General features: G+C 38.8%; 1 protein-coding gene across 1 annotated transcript in view; it reads left to right on the forward strand.

Annotated features, from left to right (window-relative positions):
• VAT1L (vesicle amine transport 1 like) overlaps window positions 1-24,189 on the forward strand; it is a 38,429-nt gene extending 14,240 nt beyond the window's left edge. The window contains exons 4-9 of the mRNA XM_026036567.1: window positions 1,554-1,696; window positions 2,620-2,723; window positions 3,922-3,977; window positions 4,672-4,866; window positions 22,181-22,264; window positions 23,858-24,189. Coding sequence (XP_025892352.1) covers window positions 1,554-1,696; window positions 2,620-2,723; window positions 3,922-3,977; window positions 4,672-4,866; window positions 22,181-22,264; window positions 23,858-23,956 — 681 coding nt within the window. The 3' untranslated portion in view covers window positions 23,957-24,189. The remainder of the gene's footprint in view (window positions 1-1,553; window positions 1,697-2,619; window positions 2,724-3,921; window positions 3,978-4,671; window positions 4,867-22,180; window positions 22,265-23,857) is intronic.
• Window positions 24,190-26,324: the final 2,135 nt, after the last annotated feature.

The following is a 26,324-nucleotide window of genomic DNA, read 5'->3' on the forward strand; positions in this document are numbered from 1 at the left end:
GATTACTGGTATTTACATACAAATAATTCAGCATTTCTGGTTGCAATGAAAAGAAATGTGTTTCTCCATGGATGATTTTACTAGTCATGCATACAGTTTTCAAATGATAATCTTTGGGCTGTAAATATAAATACAAAGTTGTTAAATTCAGTGATATTTTTAGAATCACAGTGCCAGTTCTTGCTTCTGGGCATATTCATGTAACCATGCTGGTTCCAGCAGAATCACACGACTGCAGAGAGAGGCGGAATCTGCCTATCAAAAATCTGCTTTCCCTTAGTTAGTGAACTTAAAAAGCAGAACAACTTTACAACTCTAGTTTGATCTGTTGATGCTTCCCTTTCTCGGCCTCCTGAAATTGTAGATTATGGGTATTGGAAAGCAGAAATCCTGCCAACTCTTGCCCAAACAGTGGCACGGCACCTGATTGCCCCCAGCAGTATTGTGTCTGGGTCCTGGATCTTCCAGCCCATGGGAGGTGCTTGCAGAGACCACAACCTTTTCCTTGCAAAAGGCCCACATGTCCCTGATGACCTGGTGAGCCTCAGGGAGCCCATGTGCCACTTCCCCATGTGGCATCAGGGAGAGATCTCTTTGAAAGGCTGGCATTGTTGATGGCCTCTTGCTTTGGCGGGGAAAAGAAAGAGGCATTTCAACCTGGCCTGGATTCTTGTGAAAACCATGGGCTGAAAATATGCATCTCATAAAAGCAGAATCTTTTACTTCTGGGGCTACAGCCAGAGAATTTTCTGGTTTGTAGAATGCAAAATTTTGGAAGATATAGCTATGAGAGTTTTCTAGTTTCTTTCCAATTGCTTTGTTTATCAGTTTCTAGAGGGAAGTATGGCTTTTTATAAATAAAGTCATAATAGTATTGGTAAATAGACCAAGACAAGGTTTCAGCTTAGGGCACTGTGGAACATACTGGGCAAAGGCAAATCAAATACTAAAAAATATTTTCAAGAATGTTGTTAGATATTGAAAATGACATAAGAAGCATTTGAAGCCGCACTATGTCCTTAACTTTTTACTTCTGCATCGAAGGGATGATGTTAATTGCCAAAACAATGACAATGAATTGTCACTTCAGGTAGAAAACTTGCATCAACATTTTCTAGGTTGATAATAACCACTTTCTGTGCTCTTTTGCCATATGAAAGATACTGTTTGTTTAGTGTTGTTCCAAAATGCACATAGAATGCGAAGTAGAAAAACAGAAATATTCCTCATGTACTCCTTCAGTAATCATTTTAGGCATTCCTGGTATATTAACAAAATTTCTCTTAAATTTCAGTACCTTTGTTAAAAGAAAATTCATACATTTTTCTGATATATTCAACTCAGTTTATCCTTCCACTTATTTTTTTCCAGGTTATCCTTTCACTTTAAGTGTATTTTTTTCCTGTTACTAAATTGCTAGTATGAAATTCTTTGAGGAGTTGCTTGCACATGATCAGCCTTTCATTGTTTTGCTGTGTTATGAATGAATTGCCAGCTGCAAAGTTCTTCAGCCAATGCCACGTCAGTGAATTAATATAATAATATGTTTGCAGGGTCAAGCTGTTGCTCAGCTCTGCTCAACTATTCCCAATGTTATAGTTTTTGGAACAGCTTCGTCTTTCAAACATGAAGCTATCAAAGATTCAGTAACTCATCTCTTTGACAGAAATGCAGACTATGTTCAAGAAGTAAAAAGGTAATCCTTTATTTTCCTTAGTAAGAGTTACATGATGCCTAGCAAAAGACTAAGAAAAACCCTCTGGAGGTTTTCTATGGGAAGAGACAATTGAATGTCTGGATCGACACCTTTTGAAAGAGGTGGTGAGATGGATGACAGAGCTGCCTGACCCAGTTCTGCTTTACTGGATATTAGCAGTATCTTATATTGTTTAAAAGGATTGGCTGCCACCAAGAAAGGTTGCCCATCTGCCTGTCCATGGCACACAGGTTTGGGCAGAACCCCTTTAAGGGGAAGCCCTTCCTTTGTGGAGAGGTGCTGAGCAAGAAGGGGAGGTTGAGGAAAGGTAGTGGTGGGAACTTGCCTTGGTGCAGGTGCTGCAACACTCCAAGCAAGAGCTTTCAACAGGGAGCCAAGCCAAAAGGCAAACAGCAGAGAGATACAAATGGAAATGCTCACAGGGAGTGAGGGACCCAGTCAACTGTGGAAGCCACTGGAGGCTGCTGAACTGCAAGTCCTTACGCGTTTATCACAGGCCTGAGTATAAACAGGAGAATAAACTCTACACAAGGCAACAGTACCCAAGAGCCAGCTTGTTCAATCTGATGACTTCTCTTTGTGCTTAAATTAACTTTTTGCTGGGGCACAGTTGATGCGAAGCTTGAAGCAAATGATAGGTGTGCTAATGATACTTTAAAAAGTCTTCTGTCATAAGTGAACTGGACTAAGAAGAGGTATTTCCTTATGAACTCAGTAAAAGAACAGCAAGAGATGTTTTATCATAATACATATATAACAATTTACTGCAAGTTCTCACAAAGGGAGAAGTGTTTTCAGTTGAAAGGCTTGGGTTGCTGAAATGTAACTATCAGCCTGTATCACGCTGTTTTAATGATGCCTCAGATCCTACTGAAAAGCGACATTTCTTGCTTACATTTTAGAATCTCACCAGATGGAGTAGATATTGTTTTGGATTGTTTGTGTGGAGAAAACACTGGGAAAGGCCTCAGCCTCCTCAAACCGCTTGGGACTTACATTTTATATGGTGAGTTGAAAAAAATGCAGGTATATTTTTCAAATCTATAGCTTTGCTAAGCACAAAAGGTCTTGTAAATTCATCAGTGCTACCCCCTCCAGAACTTGAGGCTTTTCCTTGTGGCTGATTTTCTCAGTTTGGCCCTTTCCAGTTGAGAAGTTTAGTAAGGCTGAGCACAGACTGAATTACTGAGATCAGTTAGCATCATTTGCTAGAATGATGCACACATACACATACACACACACATATACACATATACATAATATGTTTGGTTCTCTAATTTCTGGACCACAGGAATCAAAATAGTTCATTCTGGAGACTGCAATAAAGCAGAATTCTGTTCTTGTGGGAAGGAAATTTGGAGACTGCTCTAAATAAGTCTCTAGTGTTCATTTGACAAGACTACCTAAACTGACAGCTACCCACACAGAGCAGACGTCTCCCTCCTGCAGCGCTGCCTGCCCTGCTGTTTGCTGATGCTGAAACCACAGCTGGACAAGTTCTACAGAGAGGCAGCTGAAGGCATTGATCAGCTTTTGAAATGAAGCCTGTATCATGGCAGTGGAAGGTGGAATATCTTCACAGACAAGCATGCCCACTTCCTTGCACTTTTATCTAGCTATCGAAGGAGCAATAACGTTGTTGTTGAATAAGTCATCATTCATGTCCGCTTGGACTGTAGAAGCCAACTGTCTGCCTGCCTGTAGGGAAGGCCAAGCCAAGCGAATGGTCGCTACTGCTGGTGGCAGATTGAAGTGCATTGTGTGTGTATGTTCACCCACGTGGGAGTCAGAGCCCTGGTGAGATACAGCCACTGGCTGATGAGAGAGGAAGGGCGTCAGTGTAGTGATAGCTCCTAAACGAGGGAGTGTCGCAGGCAGATGGCATCTCACTGCAGAGAAGCAGACAGCTGTAGAAGAGACTTGGTGTCAAAGTGCCATGTGGCACTTGAACTGTTCTTGTTTTCTGGGAAGATTTAAGAAATTATGTTTCTGTGATCTCAGAACATCTATTAAGTTGAGGGCACTGTCACCTTGGGCTCTTTGTGGTTTATTTCCACAGTAAAAGGACATCTATTGATCTATTTTAAACCTGTGGAGAAAACTTTTTTTCTAAAGTATGAATCACAGAAACCATTTTACATATAGTAAATGGTCTGCTTGTCAGCATGTAATAAGTTGTCTGTAAATGTACTTGTCTTTTACAGGTTCATCTAACATGGTTACTGGGGAAACAAAAAGCTTCTTCAGTTTTGCGAAATCAGTAAGTGTCACACTGTTGTTATTCTACTCCTCACTCCTCTAACTTCATTTTTTTAAAAAATATGTTCCCTTTCATCATTCTCTTTCATCTCCATTAAGTTGTTATGTTTCATGTTGCTAAAATGAAGAATTTTGTGAATGCAATGTGATCTGACATGTTTTCTTTTGATATAACAGCTAGACAGGATCTGGATCTGTATATAGCACATATTTAAATTGTTAGCTAAGACATATATCACCTGTATAGCTATGCTATAAATCAGAGTGCATTGTTTACTCATTGATGGTAGAATGACATATCCAGGGATGAGGATAACTATGCCCTGTAGGTTCCTTGTTTCTAATTCTCTGTCCTAAAAGCAGAGCTGTTCATTGTTTTCTTAATAGCCTGAGGTCATGCAACAAAATCGGTAGTTTGTTTCCACAGCATTCAGCAACTGCATGCTTTCTTTTTTTAAACATTTTTATCAAACAAAATGTTTGTAAACAAGAGAGCCAGCTCTACGAATTTATCATGGAAATCAGGCCATCCTTCCTGCTTCCCAGACTGTGTCAGAAGAGACAGATGAGTCCTGGGACTCGCGTCTTTCTCTTTGATTAGTTATCGTGTTTGCACAGACTGTTCTCTTGTGCTCTTTGCTGTACGTGTCCTGAGGAGTGTTGTTCTAACCCTGCTGTCCTTTCTTCCTATTCAGTGGTGGCAGGTTGAGAAGGTAAATCCTATCAAGCTGTATGAGGAGAACAAGGTCATTGCTGGATTTTCTCTCTTGAATCTACTTTTCAAACAGAATCGAAGTGGCTTGATCAAGAGTGTAATGGACAAACTCATAAATCTATACAATAATAAGAAGATCAAGCCTGTGGTTGATTCCTTATGGGCCTTGGAAGAGGTAGGAAGAAAATTTCTTTCTGCATTTCAAAATTTATAAAAATGCATACATTTCTAGATGTAAAGATATATGTGATGTGTTAAATTTATGCATGTGCTTGTTTTTCAATTTGTATAAAAACTGCCTCTAAAACACTTGCCATTCAGAAAGTGTATGATTCAGAACTATTCATAGGTGTTCTAGTAACAATACTTGGAGTTTCAAATACTCTGTCCTACTTTGTTGAAAACACTAGTAAGTGCAGTTTCTGACTCTCAAAACTGTGTAAGTGCATGGAACGTGGCTGGACTCCACGCGTGGTTCCTGGAGCAGGTGCATTCAGGTGTTCCCTGCGGTTGTGCCTGCCCTTGCCAGATGATGTGACCAGATGTGTGCTGTCTGCCAGTGCCAGGGGAGCGGCATTCAGCTCTACCACTAATTTTGACCAAATGGAACTGAAATATCAACCTGCTTAAGGGAAATCAGATGTTGGAGAAAGAGCAATTGGCTCAGGCTGAGGTCAGGCACGACTAAATTGTTCTTCCTTGTCTGGAAGAAGTGCTCTAAAGAGCAGTATAAAATGGAAGCAAGATCTGGTTTTTGACTTATTTTATTTATCAAAAGACCTCCCAAAGTATTTAAAGAAGACTGACACAATGCTCCAGATAAGCGTTTTGTAGTTTGTGCATGTACACATGTGCTTTTCCTCTACTGATGAGCAAGAAAAGGGTAAGTTAAACAAGTAAAAGTAGCCTAACATGTCTTGATCAAGAAGAAGAAGAGCAAGAGAGAAAAAAAAAATGTGCATTACAGGCTATTTTAATAGCCAACATGATAGGAATTTGTTGGGAGATTTTTGTTTGGTAACATTTAATACAACATTTGGCAGTAGCATGCAGCATTTCTACTGTTACATTATGAAATGTGTAAATACATCTGTTAGACTGAAGTCTAGAAAATTACAGCTCATTTATCAAGCCTGCTCACTTTTTGTGATTTATCTGGCAAATTACAAAGGAAATTACTAGCTACTATCTTCAGGAATGTTGCAGTGCTGGAGGTGTTCGTAATCGATTGCAAAGTATTATTCTTCATTCTAGGCATTATCTTTTATTGGTGGGGTATATTTGTAGGTTTATAAATACCTCCAGATTCTCAGAATGAAGTTAATATGATACACAGAAAGATGTGTTCTGGTTGAGGACTAAATACAACCACATGAGGAAATGTGTGTATATATTTTTAATTCTATTTTGGGAGGTTTCTTGGTTTAAATCCATAGCTCCAGTCTCTCTCTGTCCTCCGAGGTTGACATTTGATTACTTTTCACTTCCTATTGAATAATCTGATTTTCTTGAAACATCCACTTTTATTTGACTCCTGTCCGTCTTGTCATTAATATGACCAATTGCTGTCTGAGGAATTTCCCGACCCGGGTGAGCTTTGAGAATAAGCATGTTTAACTAGACAGTGGCAAAAACGTGGGCTCCCAGCAGAGCATTTGAAAATGAATGATCTGAAGAGGGATGTCTAGATGACTGCTAAACAATATCAACATAGCAGCGTTCAAGAAGCGCTACATCAACTTAACTTCACACTATTTCTCTCGAACAGAAAGGGTTCCGAAAGCTGGGATAAGCCAATGAGCCTATTCTAATCAGGATGTGTTCTGATTTCTCTGTTATAGGGCCTCATTCAAAGGCTGTGGAAGTCAACAGAAGGGTTCCTAGTTTTCCTGGGGTATATTTGGGGTTTTAGGGGGACTTTACCTCTTCTACGCAGCTTGCTTAAATTAGTTCAAGAAATGGCTGAAGAGACAATTGGGCAGATTTTGTTCCAGATGGAAACTTAAAAGTGACTTAATGTTGTTCAGTGCAGCAGGTTATTGCTAATCCAAGGGGCTCAGGATCTAGATCTAGTGACTGCCGCTGTTTCATAGTCCTATCAATGTGTTATGTATCTTGCTGATTCAAAAGGGTTAATTTTTTTATGTCAAACTTACATCCATAAATCCTAGTTAAAAGCCTGCTCTCAAGTGGGCTATTAGATCCTTTCATATTATTGAAATGCAAGAAGGGTTTGGCTAAGAGAGATGGTAACAAAATCTGCAGATATTTTAAAATACTGGGGAATTATTCATCATGAGATGAGAGAAGTTATACATTAAATCAGCTGCCGTTGAGATGTCTCGCTGTTATGCAGCTTTTTGTTTATGCAGTGAAGTGTTTAAAAGACCAGATAATTTATAGATGGCACATGCTTAAATTATTGTAATGTAGTAAAGAGCTGACTGTCTGGTAGGACGCATTTTGTTACAGTTTAGCAGCGTTTAAAACAGAATTAATATTCAGTTGAGCTTTGTGGTTGTTTCTCTGTCAGTAATTATCTAATCCTTGCTTTGCAGTTAGTCATCTCCATTCTGATAGCAAGTGAAACAAATCTGTCACAAACTTGTGCACATCAAACAGCCAGCTAGGAATGTGGCAGCTTAAAACATGGGCTATATTGTTACATTCTCTGTAACCCCCTTCCCCTCACATTAGACTACCTTGTTTAAAAAAAATGCACAAAAAACAAAAAAACTCTTTAAACATGTCAGCTAGTTATCCCATCTGGGCTATTCAGAGCCATATGGGTGACCAGCAAGGCTAGGGGAAGATGCATTGAGTCCAGGTCTGCCTTGGTGTTATTTCCATTGATATGTCACACCAAAGGCTGAGCCCCAGTAGGAATGGTGAAAATGCTGAAGCCCATGGAGCAGAGGTATGATTTTGCTCTTGCTTTGTTAGGAGGTAATCTGGTAACCCCGGAATGTCAGGCCGGTCCTTACAGTGGGCGCTGCGGGCAACCCTGTCCCCTGCTGTGTGGTGACAATGCAGTGGTGCCTTTAACACCTGCAACCAGCGACACAAGAGCATAGGAACAGAGCCAGGAACACACCCTGCCCTTAGCTGGGACTGAAATCAGTGGAACGAAGGCACGAACCCCATCTGCGGATCAAGCCCTGCAGTTCCAAAATGCCCCTCAGAGTGCTCCAGTTACCGTGGCTCGTGTCAGGGCATTGTGTGTTTTTGAGTGGTAAGAGCCTAGCACCATTACCTAGCTTGGAAGAATCACTAAAACATCTGTTCTCTGCCCCACCTCCTGCCCCTTTTTGCGGTTTATTTTGTTGCAGATCTAGCTGTAAATGCAATTTTTATATAATTGAGTTTTCCTTGTCTCTAAGCCAGTTATTTCTCTATAGTCAATTGCTAAGGAAAAAAACAAGCTGTGTTTAAGAAGTAAACCTGAAAGGAGTGTGATGCAATGATCACATACTAGGATCATTACAGAATACCTGCTGATATAATGACTTTCTTTAAAAGAATCAGTTTCTCCTGTGCTCCTGTTTTCATGCACTTCCATTTTCTACATTACTTTTCAATGCTGGCATACAAAGGTAAACAGTAGAAGCACTGTATGTTCAAAATGAAAGCTGCAATCTTGTGATGAGAAGGAGGGCACAAGAACATTTTCCATACACATCATGTGCTGCATTTTGGGGCGGGCAGAGCCATCACAAGGTGTGTGTTGTAGCACTGCTCTGGTTGAACACATCGTGTGACATAAATGACCTTTTCATCTCTTCATCACTGTTACTTCTCTGTGTACAACCAGCTCCAGCATAACAAGTTTTACACAGGCTTCATGCAGATATCAAAGCTTACAAAATTCCAAGAAGCTCTGTCTGCTGATGGAGAAGGTTTCAAAATAGCAATGTGGGAAAAGTGGACTGAGAAATAAAACTGGATTATTTCTAGGTAGCTTCCTCTTGTGTTTGATCTAGTTATACGCAGGTAAAGGAAAAGTATGACCCCTCATCTCCCGCTCGGGTTTCCAGCAGCTAAGCCCCTGCACTGGCACTCAGCTCCTTGGAAGCCTCTGTGATCCCGTGTGCACCGGCAGCTCTGATCTCACAGCCCCACACATACCACCTAATTTCTGCATAGCAGCAGGGGAGCAAGGTCTTAATGCATTGAAATGAAGTAGCAAACATGGAAACATATTTTGGTATCATGTGTGATGGATGTTGAGACTGTGTTCAAATTTGTGACCTGTTACAAAAGTTAGAAGCTGGCTGGAGAAAGACAAACTCTGAATTTACATAAACAGCCTGCAGCTATGGTTCATTCCTATTTTACTTAGTAAGCACTTTACTAAGAATTAATTAGTTATGGTGATATGCAGGCAGAAAATACTTTTCTAGAAGGCAGGAAACACTAGAAGTTGACAAGACAGTGGTGTGTCATGATACGTGTTTTAGAGTCATGACAGGTTGTCACTTCTCTTTGTCCTTGTGTGCCACAGAGAGAAGGGCTTTCTGTAACCGCAGGCTAAAGGAAAACAACAGATAGATTCAGGTCCTGATGTGAGGGAGAAAAAAACATAGGGAGGAAAATAATAGAGAAAGCACTGATGGATTCCAATGAAGAAAATGTGCACTATTAGATATAAACTATTTTGTTTTCACTTGCTGAGAAACCCTTTGGTGTCAGTTCAAAATTTCAAAGACTTATTTTTACCAGGCTGTAAAGATATTCACAAAACTGAGTCAGAATAACTGAAGTCCAACTGGGGATGCTGAGAGTGTTGAGAAATGCCATCTTTCATTGCCTGATACAATATAGGATATAAATAATTCAATTTTCTGCCTTTGAAACCTTTCCATAATAACTTCGGGACTTTTCTTTTGGCCTCTAATTTGAAAAAGATCAGGCTCGTTGTTTTTCACTAGTTTAAGCCTAGGAGTCTAATACTTCACTAACCAAAAAATGCCTAGAATTCTATTCAGGGAATTTCTGGGAACAAAAAAAGGAAAGAGAGAAAAGAAACTCTCTCCATATTTAAATGTGCTAGATCTGTGCTATTTGTGTTATCTGAAAGATGCTACTGCAGCACCATTGGTCCCTATGGCAATTGTCCAAGACTGAAAATGAGCAGAAAGGTTAATAGAGCAGAAGGGAATGAGATGATTCCTGAAAGTGCAAAATCACTGTGGTGGAAAAACTTCAGTAGAGAGCAGGACTGCAGTCTTTTTTTTTTTCTGTATATTCTAGCTCACATTTCTCTTTTTTGGATTCTGTATGTTCAGCCTATACAGGGATATATCATGTAAGCATCCTTCTAACACAGATAATGTTCATTTTTTTTCAGCAGAGATACAGATCTCTAGTAAAGAAAATGCATTAGGCCTTTTTCCTTTTAGGAATAACTTTATAATATGAACACAGCTGTTCTATAATGTGGCTATCAGGGCACTTGTGTATCCATGCAACAGTAGCCAAAGCAAAAGTAAATTATTAGTTTCCTCAGCAAAGCCAACTTTGTCTCTCATCAGCTAATCATATTGATGCCTGGTTTCGGCAGACAGGTGGAAGATGATGGAAGTCTCAGGAGCAGCAGTGCAAATTTCATCTCCTGATTTGGGGATTTTCATACTAATAAAGTTATTAGATCATCCTCATTACAAGAAAAGACACAATCAAGTTTTGTACTTGCTTTATATAACTTTGCTGAAACCACAAAAAAATTAGTTAATACTATCTACATCAACTAGAAAATTTTGATCAATAATCTTCTACCACATAATGTACTGTGGATAATGATTGTAATGAGGAAGGAGAGCTGAATGCTACATTTCAGGAGTTGGGGCATTCCACTGTTTGAGTCCTACCTGATATACTTTAAGATTCAAAGTGACTGGATCATCATAAGCTGGGCCTAGCCTTCCTAAAGCCTGAAACACCAGTGACACAACCAGAATAAGAAAACCATGGTATTTCTGGAAATGAGATGAACCTTTCCAAATGCAGTAGGAGTGTTAATGAGGAGCATATACATAGAGCAAAACTCTGTCAACGACCCATAATGTCCCTAGTCATGCCTGACATAAAATGCCCTATAGGTCGGCACAGTGCTCCACCTAGGCTAGGGCATATTCTCCAGCACTGGCAGAAGGATATGCAGGTTAGGAAAAATAAGCAAACCTGGCATCTTGTGCAGTCCTCCTTCTCGGCGCTCTGCATCTGATGCCACAGGTTCTCTTCTGGAGCTCCCTGTGACTGCTTCCTCTCCATCTGTTCCCAGTAGGTTCAGTGAATGACTGCAGGGACAGTTGCTGTAAGGAAAACAATATTTTCTAAATCTTCTGAAAAAGGGAAGCTAGGTTGCTTACAGCATAACTAACAATTAGATTTCAAAATACCCTTATGTAATAATTCCATTGTAAAACAGAAATTCATTACATTCTGAAAGCCAGTGAGTGGAAATTAACGTGTTCCAGGTCTTGCTTTAAGACCAATTTAGGATTCACCAAAATACATAGGAAACTTTTCCAAGGACTGTGAGAGTTGGTCACGGGTGTGTATTCAGTAGCAGCAGCATGCACTATGTAGAAGTCTGTTCTGATGCCATCTGATTATTAGGCTGACCTGATTTGGCTTTTGGCTCTTTCTTTTCCCTACAATTAATGAAAGTTTCCCCATCTTGCAATTTCAAAACTTAAAAGTTTTATCATTTTCCAGCATTAAAGAATGCTCTGATTATCAATTTCTCCTTGTCTAAGAATAGTGTGGAACTTCATCTTTCCAGCATTTTTGATTGTATGTGATGCAAAGTGAAAAATAATCATTAATCAAGATGAACATTCTCACCTAATGAAAATGGCCCATATATTCCTTCCAATCCTATCCAACTTTAATAGGATAATTGACATTTTTATGTGGTACTGCATTTTAGTAATGATGACATTGCTCATTACAGATAATGATATAAATACTAAGATATTGATGTCAATACTAAGATTTCTGTATTATAGCCGGCTATGAGTAAATGAACGCAAAAATTTTTCATAGGGCAAACCAGTATATTATGGGCAAACCATCACTGAATTACAGAAAATTATATCAAAAGGAAGTTATGTAACTTAAGACTTTCAAATGAACAACTGATTTTCAGCAGTTCTGATTTTACTGAATATACGCTCATATTCAAAAGAGTTCAGATTTCAGAAGTGGTACTAAAGTGCATGCATTTGAAACTGTAAACCATATGTATAAATTAATAAAGGCATCACAGGCAGTTTGAAGTCTGTTCATATGCTTTTTATTTAACACAGTAAAAGTCAGGTACAACTACATTCTCTACCATCACGAAAAAACACCCATATTCACAAGAAGCTGAGTTTTATTTTATTGTATATAGTAGTTATGTCAGTTGGTACAGTACTTATGTACAGTCATGATCTTTAACATCAGTTTAGAATGAAACATTTTCTAGCTTTGCCAGAAAAATAAATAAATAAATAAAACAAATACAGCTGGAAAATATACTGCATAGCTGTCAAATAGTGAGCAAAATAATTTCAAATATCTTTTGTCTCGCCCACATCAATGGCTTCAGTCTTACTGTAAACCAATAGAGCTCATATTGAGGATAAACATGAGTCATATCCTTTAACATTATAACTGTATTATAATTCTTCTGTGGGGTTTTGTGCTTTTGTGTGTGTTTTTTGTTTGTTTCTTAAGGAAAATTTTAATGAAGGCAACAATGTTAACACCCAATGGTAGGCTCTGGCTTAGAGAGCTTCTTGAGTAATGGGAAAATATAACATAATAATTAGGCTCTCAGTCCTCATAGAGCTCCTTTTTGAAACCAAAATGTTTCTGCAAAGGAGAAATATTTTCTTATTTGAATCGTAAGAAACCTTTGAGATTTACTTTGATGAGACTTAAGCATGTACTTAATTGTTACACTGGGTAGACTTTGTAGATCAGAATCTGTGGCTGTGAAAGATGACAGAGATTTTTTCAGATACAATAGTAATGTGCTCTTGTAATTTGGGATTTGGATGTGAGCCCTCCCAGATGCTGGAAACATTAGTGTCAAGACTTTTTATGATTACATCTCTACTGCCTAGAAGACTGCACGTATTATATTTTGTAATCAGTAAGTTTAGTTCCCGTGGTTTGGAATAATTGACACAGCAATACTAGAATAGAGCATAATTTCATCTCAGTAGTAATATAATAAGACTTAAACTTCCTTCAGACAAGCAGACAGGGGGTGTACAGACATTTTTAAATTTTTATCTTTTTTTTTTTTAAGATCCCACATTGTGAAATAAATTGAAACAAGAAGAAGGGTCGGGTCTGAGAAGTAAGTAGGAAGTGTTTGGGAGTAAAAATACCAAACTCCCTTGAATTGTTTAGATAAGATGACAGAATTTAGCAGCAGTTGTAGTGATCACAAGTTTTCTGCCTAACTTCCAAAAAAACTGCTTTTTTGGGTAGGAGAGGAAACACATGTTTTCTTTGTGGCAGGAATTTGCATTTTGACATCCTTTTCCTTTCTCACAAGATCCTAGAAGTAGAAGAGGGTGAGATATGGAGAGTCAACAGCCCCTGTTGCTACAGGAGAAGGAGGAGAGGCCAGAACATAGAAGGCTGAGGGAAAAAAGGAAACTGCTGTGAGGCGAGCTGCAATTCTTTAAGCCCTTGGGTTAGGGTCATGGTGAGAAATACTGAAAGAATCCCTGGTGCTGGTAAGCTGTGCAGAACTGTGTAGTAAAGCCACTGTAGAAATTAGTCTTTTGTGAAGATAAAATTCTTGAACAACAGTTTTGGTAGAGGGGATAGCTAAACAGTGAAGGACAACTGAAGAGATGAGATGAGTAGCACATTTTGCCAAAGGGTCATACAAGCCATTAGGTTGGAGTACTGATTGAATAATAAGATGGAGAAATGACATATCTTTTGTAAAGCTTTCTGCAGCTCTGCAGCTACAGAAGTACATTCTTTCTAGTGAGAAGCATACCAAGAACTATCTCATTTTTATAAAATAAATTGTTTTGCTGCCAGTAAACAGAAATTTTAATAAACAGGCACTGATAAAAGCTTGGGAAAGAGCAAGAAAGCAGCTGCATGCGAGTTCTTGTTTTGTCTAACCCAAAACGCACTTGGAAGGGCTTGTAGTCTGAACATGCAGTTGTAAAATTACAAATAGCTTCCTTGTCAGTCACAGTTGCAAAACTGTAATAGCTGAAATTTTCTTTTGCCTACACACATGAGCACAATTGATGTATATAGGTTTGAGTCCTGGAGTGAGGCTCAGTGGCTAATACGAACAAAACAATTTAAATGTCCATCTGTGTTCTTACCTCAAACTTCAGTGGATCTGGGAGAGCTCAGTTGCACTATATTCCCTCATTTATTGCCCTTGGAGCCTAAGAACTTCACATAAAGTCAGAACAGGGTTTTATCTATGCTAAAATGCAGTTTCTAACATGGCAAGAATTTTTATTTAGAGAAAACATAAGAAACAGGACAGAAAGCAGGCATTTTACTCCTTAGGTGTTTTAGAGCTAGTTTCCTATGTTTTTTCGGAGCTGAAGACTGGAAATAACACCCTGCCCACTGAGGTATTAGTCTTACTTAAAAAGCCACTTGACTACTCATACCTAACTAATGCTGCAGCCCTCAGCATTATTCCTGAACATTGTGTGCCATCTTTAAGAAAGATGCACTGCAAGGCATGCAGTTCAAATGATTTCTTGAAAGCCATTTAGCATTAATTAATTTAGCATGTAGCATTAAACCCATTAATAAAATCCTTAAGCCTGGAATGAGAAATGCTCTCCCTGTGAAGGTTTACCACTGCCATGAATGGCAAAGTATTTCATTTACAATCTATATGCACACCAAAAGCTGGTAGAATTAGCACTGGTTCTTGATAAAGGCACATTGAAGATTCACCTCACAGACTGTAAGTTGTTTTTTCTGAAGTGAGAGTGTTTGTGCCCATTTGCCCAGGGGCAGAGTTAACACAGGCACTGACTCAGAACACCTTGCAGCTCGCCAGCTCTCAGGGGCAATTCAGAATATGGTGTCAGACAAAAGATTCTTCTGTCTTTAAATAGTGCCCTGCAAGTATGTAGACAGGCTGTCTGAAGAGCTGGGGTTCTGGAAGTGTTTCAGGCTCTTGCACAGCTGTGAAACAGTATCACTCCAGAAAGGCCCGTTCTGATCTTTCACTTGTGTGTGAAGAGGGTTCTCTGGCAGATTCCCGCAGAGGAGTAACAGGCCAGCACTGCTGCTGCAGGGCCGTGCAGGGCAAACAACAACATTCACCTTTTACCATCCAGGCATTATAATCAGAAAGACTGTAATACGCAAAACAATATCCTTATAATGGAGAATGCATGTTTTGGTGCTGCAGGCAGGGGAGAATTTAATGACTGTAACTATTAGAGCATGCTTATGTGAAAGAGCACAAATAAGACATTTTTGTGGGTGAGCACAGTGTTTTTCCAAATATTTCTGTTTGATGAGGCAAGATTTTTAAAACTGATGTCATGGAGCTTGAGAGTCATTAGTAAAATAAAGTGCCTTTTTTAAAAAATTATAGTGATGTATGTTATAAACTTCCATTTCTTATAATACACTGTGTTGGGACACAGGAATCCACTAAACTCAACTTCATATATGCATTCAGTTGAGGCAGGAGATGTGCTGCATTTTAACCAAATACAAAAAGTCTGTCTCTTTTGTCTGCAAAAACCCCTTTGCGGCCAAAAACGCCTCCCTTATGTAAGAGATGCTGTTGTAGACCAAAATAAACTTTTATCAGAGAGGAATGTGAACCACAGCACAGGGACCACTTTGTTTTTGAATACCCCAAAATTCTGAGCATCTAGGGCATCTCTGTGAGAATGATTACAGAATACATCACTGCTCAGATGGACGAAATGTACTATATGGTGACCAGTTTTGAGCTTCCCCATTAGTGGTTTTAATGTGTTTAAAATCTAGTGTAAATCAGGACTGTGCTGTCTTAATTTCTACCAGCCATTCCAAAAACAGTTACTGGGAGGCTTCAGGAATGCAGTGGCAACCAGACATGTGATGTAGGATCCCCCTATGGTGACTGGGTTCAAGGAGCTTTTAAACTTTAATATGATAGTTCTGTACTCCTTCCCCACAGCTCTGTGCTGATTTTCAGATTGACTAATCCCAGTGTAGAGCTTGTGTTGTGCTATCGTCTAGACAGACTGCGGTGGAAGATATGAGTTAAGGAATCTTTGAAAGTAATAAGGTAATTATTTACTGTATTAATTCATAAACGTAAAAAAAAGTTCTTTTTTCCCTTTTCTCCAAGCTTATGTTAGTAACAGCTGATAATGAGAACGGTTGTGCTGTGTCAGTTTGAAGCTTATTCTTGCTTATTCTTGCTCTGTGCAGGATTTTCCAAAGTAACGCATATAGCCGCACTGAGACGTTCTTTCTATAGCACTTCATTTGCAACCAAAATGCCAGGCTCAAGCTATCAAGCGCTGAATGCCCTCTGGGCTGTCCTAACTGGCGGGATTTCTCTATGTTGGCAGATCAAATTTCAAGGTCTTTAAAAAAAAAAAGTAGGAAAGTTTCCACCAAATTGATGGCCCAGGCCTACCATCTGGTAGTTCTAAATAGTTAAATTTGCCATTGGTTCTGTCTTTTTTATACTTTATTCCAATTGACTTGATAAGTAAAAGCTGCAAGATTTGTCTCAGTCATTGTATAATTACAAGGCTTTAAGTCTCTTTTCTTCGTATTTTACTCATGCAAACACAAATGTTCACTGACGTCAGCAGGAGCTTAAAGGAATAAGGAAAAACAGCACAGTTCTGCAGATGTAGCTCTCTATCTAAAAGATATATAACTTAATAGATATCTTCAGTAGCCAAGGGAGGACTCCAAGAGTCAGAATGTGCTGGTAGCATCAGTTTTTATTCCTTTGACATTTTTCTCATCTCGGGTCTGGTTTTAGTCTTGCTTCCATGGCAACATGCAGTGAGGCTAAAAGGTATTCCAGAGAAAAGGTCTCTCCTCACTGACAGGCAGCAGAAGGGAGTCAAGGCCAGAGCTGCTCTTTACAGCTGTGAATAACAGTGGAGGAACAGAAGGGATTTAAAAATTACTTTCTATGTGTGGGTATACCTGCAAAATTGTTGGTGCACAAAGTTCAGCATAACAGAGCATAAAACAGGCAAGTCAGATAAAACCATTTTGGGTTTCAGACAGATACTAGCAGGATGGTGTTAGCTTCATGGTAAGGAACTGGATGTCGTTGCCCAAGGTATCTTTCTGCTCCTGTGTCTAAAATTCTGTAAAATTCTGAGCTAAAAATCATTGCTAAGTACACTAACTTCTTAACACTTTAGCAGTAAATTTTGTTTGTATTCGTGTTTTCCCATATTTCTTTTTTGGTAGGTGTTTATGTAAATAGCAGTCCCTCTAGGACTGTGTCACAGCCCAGCTGTGTGCAAGGAGCCCAAGGGCACATGTAGCCTGAAGGGAAGACTTCTGCTCTTTACATCCTGTGCCCTTACACAGGCAACATCTGCGGGTAACTTCAGAGCTGCTAGACAAGAGGAAAAGCTATTGTTCTCAGTTTTCTGAATTTTCTCCTTTTCACATATACTCAAAACTAAACAGACATAATCCAAAAGACAGAAACTACATGTAATTTTTCCTTGTATGAAGTGCCACTTTCAATATTAAAAGTCATACATGCCATTGATGAGAAAGCAAAATGTTCTCCTGGTCTGAGAAGAGTATCCGCAATTATAATGCAACTCACAACTCATCTTAAACAGAACATAGCCTCGTTATAGACCACAGCAGCGAGTCTAATAATGAAAACCATGTTGCCTTATGGCACTAATGAAAGCTGGGGTATTAAAGCTTTGCTTACAAGGTATCTCAGCTAGAAGAGACTGTGCAGCAGGCATCTTTTTCTTCATTACTGCATACAAATGATGCCTAAATAAACGTTATTGATATTATTAGTGTTTGTAATTCAAATGGAGATAGCTCAGGGCTCGCTGAAACAGTAGTTGTTATTAAGAGCAGCAAGAGAGAACTAACCTTAGAATGAAAAATGGACGAGATTTTATTCAGACTATTTTTTCATAAATTAGCACAGGATCTGTATCATTATCCATGGCGCTCGGGTTGCCGGAGTAACCCTGCCCAGGCAGCGGGTCCGCAGGAGCACAGGGCCTGTCACCATGGAGACACCGGCCGAGGGCCTGCGGACACGGCCGGAGCAGCCGGGCAGGACGCGGGGCCCTGCCTCGTTCCATGAGGGGAAGCAGCTCACGGACACCTCTGTGTGGCTCTTCTTTGAGGGGAAGGCGCCTGCAGACACCTCTGTGCAGCCCTTCCTCAGGGCTAAGGCTCTTCCAGACGCCTCTCTGTCAGTCAGACCCCGCACCACGGGCTGCAGGAGCCAGACCTGAGCTCCGCGCTGCATTAGCTGCACAGTGGGGATCAGGGAGAGGGCACTAGGAGAAAATGCTCTTGTTTTCCCAGGGAGAATTCAGGATCTCTGCACGGAAAGTGCATTTTCCATTGAGATTGCAGGAGTGGTCAGCAAGCACTGTCCTCTGATAAAACAGTATTTAAAGGGTAATGCTCAGTTACAGAATGCAGGTCCAAGTGCAACCTACTAAACACAGTGTCTCTCTTTCAGCTGCTATCCCCTCCATATCAGTTTTTAATTTTAAACTGTATGATGACTCTTATAATTTTTAACTTTTTGCAATTCTTTGCTGTATAAAAATAAGTTAGAGGAGACACATTATTACAACCTGGTTTTAAAGAAAGTCTAATATGATGGTAGATAAACACATTAAATAGCATTCTGAAAATTTCCAATTTTTGGCTAATAGCCTTAGTTTGATTTGGACAAGATTTGAAGCTGGGTAAAATAATTCTGTTGTTCTTTATGGTATTAAGAAGTACAGTAAGAGACAACCTGGTGATCTTGGAGTGGACTCAATATAGCTGGCAAACTTCATACTTCCAAAGTCATGAAACCTATTTTAGAGCATTCTCTTACTGTTAACACAGAGGCATTTCTGCCCTTCTCCTCCTACCAAGATCTCCTGACAGTAATTGCTGCTCTTCTCAGTCTAGTACACAATACAGATGGACAAAAGTGGCTGTAATCCAAGAGTGGGTTTGAGATCCCAACCATAACATCCCCTCAGGAAAACACACTTGAATAAGCTCTCTCATAGCAGGCCCTCTTTGCTGCCTTTGTGATTTCTTTTTTTCCCGTGTTTGTATTAAGACTTCTTTGAAGAATTGTTTGGCTACTGGTAGCACAATACTTCTTTAAGTGTTCAGGTGTGTATTAATAGATTAAAATTTGCTAAAGCCAGTTATTGCTAGAAAAAAAATCCTATAATGCCTGCACAATGCAATGCTTGTTCTGTGCATTTTATATTCATTGTCTCTCTGCTTGGGTCCAGCATAGTGGTATAAGTAGCAGAAAGAGAGGTTGTGGAAGGCTAGGAAAACATGCAGCTCTTAGGGAGTTAGGATGGAAAAGAAGAATTTTGAATGTTTCTCATAGGGTATGGTCAGCTTGACTTGTACAGGTGGCTTTTGTCTTTTGAGGCCATAGTTTTTGTGTTACGGATGAATACATTATCACATAGGTATTAATTTCCAGATTTATTGACTTTGCTAAAGAGTATCTGGATGTGGGGATGTGATATAAAATGATGTTCCCTAAAGCAGCTGCAAATGGTTCCAATCTGGGTTAGAAAGTTGCCTGTGTTTTTTATTGTTTTTTATTAGATTGAACAGATACAGGAAGATAATTATGCTCAGGAGTGTATTTAAAAAAAAAACAGAATGTCAAACTAAAATATGTGTTGATGCAAAAGCGTGCTTGAGGGAAAAGGCAAACTTGGGATTGATTTTATTGCTCCTTCATTATTAATTGGTGTCCTCTGTTGCTGCCCAGGAGGGCCTATGCTGGATTCATCAGGTGTTGTTCAGCTGTGCAGCATTCCTGGGTTTATCTTAATTTCCAGCAGTGGGTTTGACGTCTATATGCATCACTTACTATCATTTAAACCTGTGTCTCAATCTTTTCTCCAGTGCAGGGTGATCCATCATTCTCACTGGTAACATATCAGCCCTAAGCACAAACTTAACATGTTAAGCTCTGTAACACACTCAGAGAAAGGCAGACCATACTCAGCACTTAAGTATTCAAATAAAGAAGTAAATGTTTTGTATGATCTGCACTGAATAACTTCAGTCAACCTTGCACAGTGAAGAAGACTTTTCTCTGCTGTGTAAGAAGGAATGTTTTACATATTCAAGCCCCTTGAGAAGTAAGTAGTTGCAGTCTTGGTTGAATGGACATGGACTGTTAGCAGGCATAAACTGAAAAAATCCACATTTATGCAATATCTCACAGTCTCTTAATTCAGACACAGAATAATGAATGGCATTGCATTAGTGCAGAATTTGACCAACCGGGTAAGCAAGTTGCAAATTATATTAAAACATACACATGTTGTATGAGCCCTTCAAACTTCTCTTCATACAGTATTAGCTCCATCTGGATCCCATAGCCACTTTATTGTTATAAATGTTATTGTTCTTTTTGGCCTCTGCCTGCTGTTTGCATTTGCAGGCTGCTTGCGAGCGTCCTGGAAGCAACACCTGAAACTTTCTCCAGAGTCTTAAACTTGATAGTGTACAGGTGAAAAATGCAGGAAAAGCACATTTTCTGAAAATTGCCTTGCTAAATGTATGGTACAGATTAAAATAAACATTGTATGCCTTACTTTCCAGATGATGCTTCTAGTAATACATTTCAATGGACAGGCACATCTGTCTGATGATTCCACCAATTCTGTCCCAGGCCATATTATAGACATCTAAATGCTTAATTTGGCTAATAGCTAAAAAATAATATAGTTATTGCTTCTTCAGAGTCTTTGTTGAATATTCTTAAACTAATATTGATTGTATTGCAAGACAAATTATTAGTATTATTGTAAGCATTTTTAGTATAATTAAGTATAATTTGTGCTGTAAACAAATGTCATAGAAGTTACTGTGATCTTGTAGACTGCATTAACAGGTCTTCCAGTCTCCAGTGAGATTCATAAGACTGTTTTCCAAGGTTAATTTACAATGATGTCTTAAGTTGGGAAGTAATTTAGAATTGCGGTGTTTTTTTCTTTTGTTCTAACAGATTTTAAGTCTGGTATTTACTAATTTAAGGAATCACTTGGCAGAATTAAGGCTGTAACACTGCATTCACTGCTGCCAGCTTTCAAAATAAGGCTGACAGATGGTAAAGACATTTTGCACCGAATATCCATTAAATTCAACTGGAAGCTGAGAGCCTTATTCTTTTAGTGTCTTTAGAAATCCAATACAAACACTTTCCTGTGTATTAAGCATTCAGTAATCACCTTAGGTGTCTGGACCTCAATTCAGGCTTAAAAATGTACCACGGGAGCCACATGTTCCCAAATCAGCATTTTGTCTCAAACCTCCATGACATTATTCTTAAAATATTCAATAAAACTATGTCACAGATGGTAGATCTTATTAACATAAACTCTCCAGTTCACTTTCTTGTCTCAACATACACTGTTACGCTGGCAAAAAAATAGTGTGATGAGGACATGAAACAGTCTTTCTGTGTACATTCTCAGTTCCTGAAGCTTCTCACTATTGAAGTGAGGAAACTCCACATCTTTCAATTTTCAGTGCTTACACAGCGGTCTGCAGATTGCCCATTGAACAGTCAGTGAAACACATGCAGCCTTTCTGTTCCTCGGCACTAACTCCCTTAAGTTCTGAAACCTCATACGTCAAAATAAGCTCCTCTGCAATGCACTGCCGAGATGCCTTTTTTTTGTTCCTTTCCCACATGTGCTAATTGCAGCCAGCTGTTAAATGTCTAGTTTTAGTGGTATCTGTAGGACACTATTTATAAAAAATAATCCAAAAACCCACTCATTTATGCAAGTACGAATCAAAGTACTGCATCAATCATTCTCAGGATACGGCTTCTCCCTATAGGAAAACACTTCATACTTTCAGTAAAAGGAGAGTTTTTTCACAAATACTCTGCAAAGAGGAAAAGAAATTAATATAATGCACATCTCACTTATATTAATTCCCTGAGCCTATAGTTCACTCTGCACCTTTGCTATCCATTACTTATGTATTATACTAGCATTATGTATGTACTACGTTCTTCAAAAATCATCATAAAGGCTCAGATCCCATTTTGGCAAATATTGTATAAAAATCGGGCTTTGCATAATCATTAGAAAATCCTCAACATTATTAATTTCCTTCCAAGAAGCAGCTGGAGTGACATTGCACACAGCATGCCATGAACATGTCGCTGTCACAGGGAGAAAGGAGCATCAGGCCTCTTTATCAGTGTGTGCCTGCACTTTAACAGTAGATTATCTTTCCTACAGGTGAAGGAGGCCATGCAGAGAATCCATGACCGAGGAAATATAGGAAAACTAATTCTGGATGTGGAGAAAGCACCCACGCCCCTGGTGAGTGCATAACATGGGATGTTGTCCCACAAGTTAACGCATGCTAATGACCCTTAGAGAAATGTCACTTAAAACATTTTTGCATGCTGTTCTCTCTTAAATCTATAGCACTTGAATAGGACCAATAATCATAATTTATACTTCTAGCCTAAGGCAAATTGTAGATTCTGTCCTAGCAGTTAATTTTCTGTGCAGAATGGCCACCTGCCTCTCCAAAAAATGTGTATCTGTGAGTCAGTTATTTCAGAACTGTTTTGAAAGGAAAAGAATTTGAAATCATGGCTACGCTTTTACTTTAAAATAGGCCTCAGGTCTCTTAGGAAATTCCTGCAAGGAGAAGGAAAAGCTTTGGGATCCCACACATGGAAGCTGGGCAGTATTTTATAGCTGAATTGCATCTCAAAACTGTAAAGTGGAATCCTTAACACAGAGTTAATACATTTACTTCATCCATTCTATTGATAGTGTACATTCACAATCACCATTAGTGAGAAGGTGAGAACAATTCCGCTATACTTTAATGAAAAAGAGTTCACTGAAAAATATGGGTAACTTCAGACCACTGATTTTTTCGTTAAAATCAGGTTATGTTTGAACTCTTTATGTTTATTTCCAGCAGAGGCTAGCAGTAATCAGACAATGAAAGCACATTTTCTCTGCATTTCTCTCCAAAATAATCCCTTGTTATATTGTTTTTGAGATAGCTGAAGGCTAATAAAAGAATCCTTTTGGGTCCTTAGAGAGGCAGTGCTGTGACAGAGGAAAATTCAGCCTTTTAAAACTATTCAGTTAAGCACTGTCACTTGTCTAGATAACCAGGCCCTTGTTGTGCCTCCAGAGACAAATCAAACTGACAAAGTGAAGTACAGGTGTTGTATAGTGGGTCTGGCTTCTTTACATAGTTTGTAATAAAGATTCCCACGTGAAAAGCCTGATGTGGTCCTAAAATGCTCTCACGAACGACTGATTTCTGCAGTTGTACCAGCTGCACAGGCACCCTCACTAACATATGGCAATGCAGTTTCTCCCCATTCCTACACTATCCAAGAGCAGCACTCTGGTTTTGCTCATCTAGCCACAGGTATCTTTGACCAACATTTATATAACCACTGCACTGTAAAGGTTTCCAATTCATTATTATTTTATATAAAACAGTTGCTGTCAGAGTTTGCATGACACCATGCCTCAAGTGGGGCCATATTCTATCCATTAGCATCCATTAAAGAATCATTTTATCTGTTTTCTAGACAAGAAGATCCAGAAGGATTCCATAAACCAGAGGGCTTGTACATACTGTGAACTCCCTGCACAGTTGTGTTTCCTATCTGAGAGACTGCTCCAATTGTGCAACTGCCCTTTCTATTATGTAATTCAGCTGTAATCCTTGAGAGAACAGCTTATGATTTTAGCTGAAAGTGGCATAAAGCCTTTTTTTTTTTTTTTTTTTTGTAGGGACAGAATGTGCATTTTCATGTTACAGCCATGTCTGCTTTCATTTTTAAAGTCACTTTATCAGAAAAAAACAAATTGAGATAAAAATAAGGAAAAACAACGTGACAAGCACTTTAATTTCCTTCATTTTTCTTCCTACAGATGGCCAACGACAGTACAGAGACAAGTGAGGCCGGGGAGGAAGAAGAAGACCATGAAGGGGACAACGAGAATAAAGAGCGCATGCCGTTCATCCAGTAAGAGCCAGAGGAGCAAGGAAAAGAGGAAGGATTGATCACATAGAAGGGAACAAGACTGCGAAATCTATTCTGTGCATCAGTGAACAAATGCTGTAGTACAGTGTGTGTTGTATTTGTCTGCAGTCAGCTGAGCTATGAGCTGTTGATCATTGTTGTTTTCAACTCAAGTGCCATTCTCATCCAGTGCAGTATTATGACATTCCTCTGTGATACCCAGTTTCCTTGTAGGAGTCCCATGGATTTTTCTGTTCCAGTTTAAAAGCCTTATTAACTTCCTGTGTAATTTTAGATGAGCATCTTTCTCATGCAAATTCCATTTGGGGTAGGGCTTTTTTTTTTTTTTTTTTTTTTTTTTTTTTTTTTTTTTTTTTTGCAATTTGACAATGATGATAATAATAAAAAGAATTCCCCATTCAGTGCCTGGCAGATTCTAATAACTGCAGGGAGGATTTTAAGTTTGGATTTTCAGTGTTAACATAGTTTTCCTTTTATGAACCACAGATAAAAGTTGCAAAGAAGATGAATTTATTTTCCTCATCTTTTAAACAACATTATCTTCATCTTCAAAAATACCTCATTTGTAGCTATAGAGTCTGAAATTGTGGAAGAAATTGTTAACTGAGGGACTTTGATTAGTACTGTATAATCACACTAGTCATCAGCACTTATAATTAAACACATTCAAAGTGCTAACTGTCTTGCTTCCCTGTTGATCTTCTGAGCAATCACCTCCTATGCTACAGGGAAAGAAAAGTCAGTGAATCACTTTTTTAGACCCAGAACTTTAATTGCCTTTAACCATTAGCATTGTTATTGACAATTCAACGATATCTTCTGCTAAGGACACATTAAAGTCAGCTGTGTCTGTAATCCAAAACAACTGTAAATTCAATGATTTTTAAATCTGATCAGCAAGAATCACTCTTCAGTATGTGGAAAGAATTTATTTTGTCGGTGGAGTGTAGAGCTCTGAAATCACTAACGGGTTGATAACTATCAAGCTAGAGCTGAACGACTACAGTGGTAAACCCTGTTAAAGATTACTTTTAGGCCTTAATCCCATCATAAGTTATGCATGGGAATAGTTTTATCTAGGTGAGCAGTTCTTTAAAAATCTCTGCTCCCTTATGTACAGTTTTACATACGTGATTATTTGCAGGATCAGGCATTCAAAGACCAGCTAGACTATCTACCTCCCACTAATGGAAACTGTATCTTAACATGACATGACATGAAAAAGAAATGTCCTTACTTTTCACCTACTCAAGAGCAGCTACTCAGGTCCTCAATGGTCTTGTTAAAAGAATTAGTTTAAAATGAGTGCAACAATCTAGAAGCACTAAAGGAACATCAGAGACCTTGTATAATGCCATATATCTTTGAATTAATATATTTTGTGCAAAAGAAAGTATTTCCCCAGGCATGCCCAGTTGTTCACTCACTATGAGTATTAGGTAGCAATAGAAGTTGCAAAACAATATATTAAAGCAGGGAGGGAGGGAAGGTTTCTCAGGCTTTTCTCAATGTGGAAAGGTGGATCCAGATGACTTTTATGTGTGGTTTTAGAGGATTCTCTCTTGTGTGTTTTTTCTTTTCCCCTATTTATTTAATCTTTGGTGCCTGAATATCAATGTCCATCTTTTTACACTGTGCTCATGAGGTTGCTGTTCTAATACTAGTTACCTGTGTAGAGTGTTCATTCTGAATGAATTTCCCTTGGGTTAAACAACTCAAAAATAATGAAAACTAGTAACTGCTGAGAAAAATGCTAAAAAAAATAAACCTTTTGTTGAAATATTTTTTAAAACAGAAGTTCAGTTTTCTCTAGATATTGATGCAGAACTTCATTATAGTTGATTTTCTTTTCATGCTGGACTTACTTCTAGGCCCAGCCGGGGACTCTGTCCACAGAAGACCACATATTCAGTGAGCTTTCCATGTATTGCGATTGCCAATTAGGCCTTTAAAAGAAAGGCCACTAAGTTTTCACCCCTCATAAGCTGAGAACAGTAGGAAATGTGCCCGATTTTGTTTTGCAGTTAGTGTAATGATGTTGTCCTGCAACAAACCTTAATATAACTAGGAATTTTGATTTGACGCCAAAGTGAGCAATATTGCTGGTAACCTTCGAGCTGGCAGTAAAGTGGCATTCTCAAGGCCTTAAGTTAGTAGAGCAAGCAGAATAATAAATCAGTTCTTCTGTTAAAAACCATAGTATGGGTGGCCCTAAATTTTCTTTCAGGACAAATACAGATGAGTAATCTTGGTCATTGACGCAGATACTATAGGGACAACAGTCCAGTGAAATCATTTTGGCTAGTTCTTTCTGGTTTTGTTAGCAAGGCAAAAATACTCTTCATGCTATTTCA

The sequence above is a fragment of the Nothoprocta perdicaria genome, unplaced genomic scaffold (assembly GCF_003342845.1).
Source record: "Nothoprocta perdicaria isolate Ctin4 unplaced genomic scaffold, notPer1 scaffold_18, whole genome shotgun sequence".
In the NCBI taxonomy this organism is placed as follows: domain Eukaryota; kingdom Metazoa; phylum Chordata; class Aves; order Tinamiformes; family Tinamidae; genus Nothoprocta; species Nothoprocta perdicaria.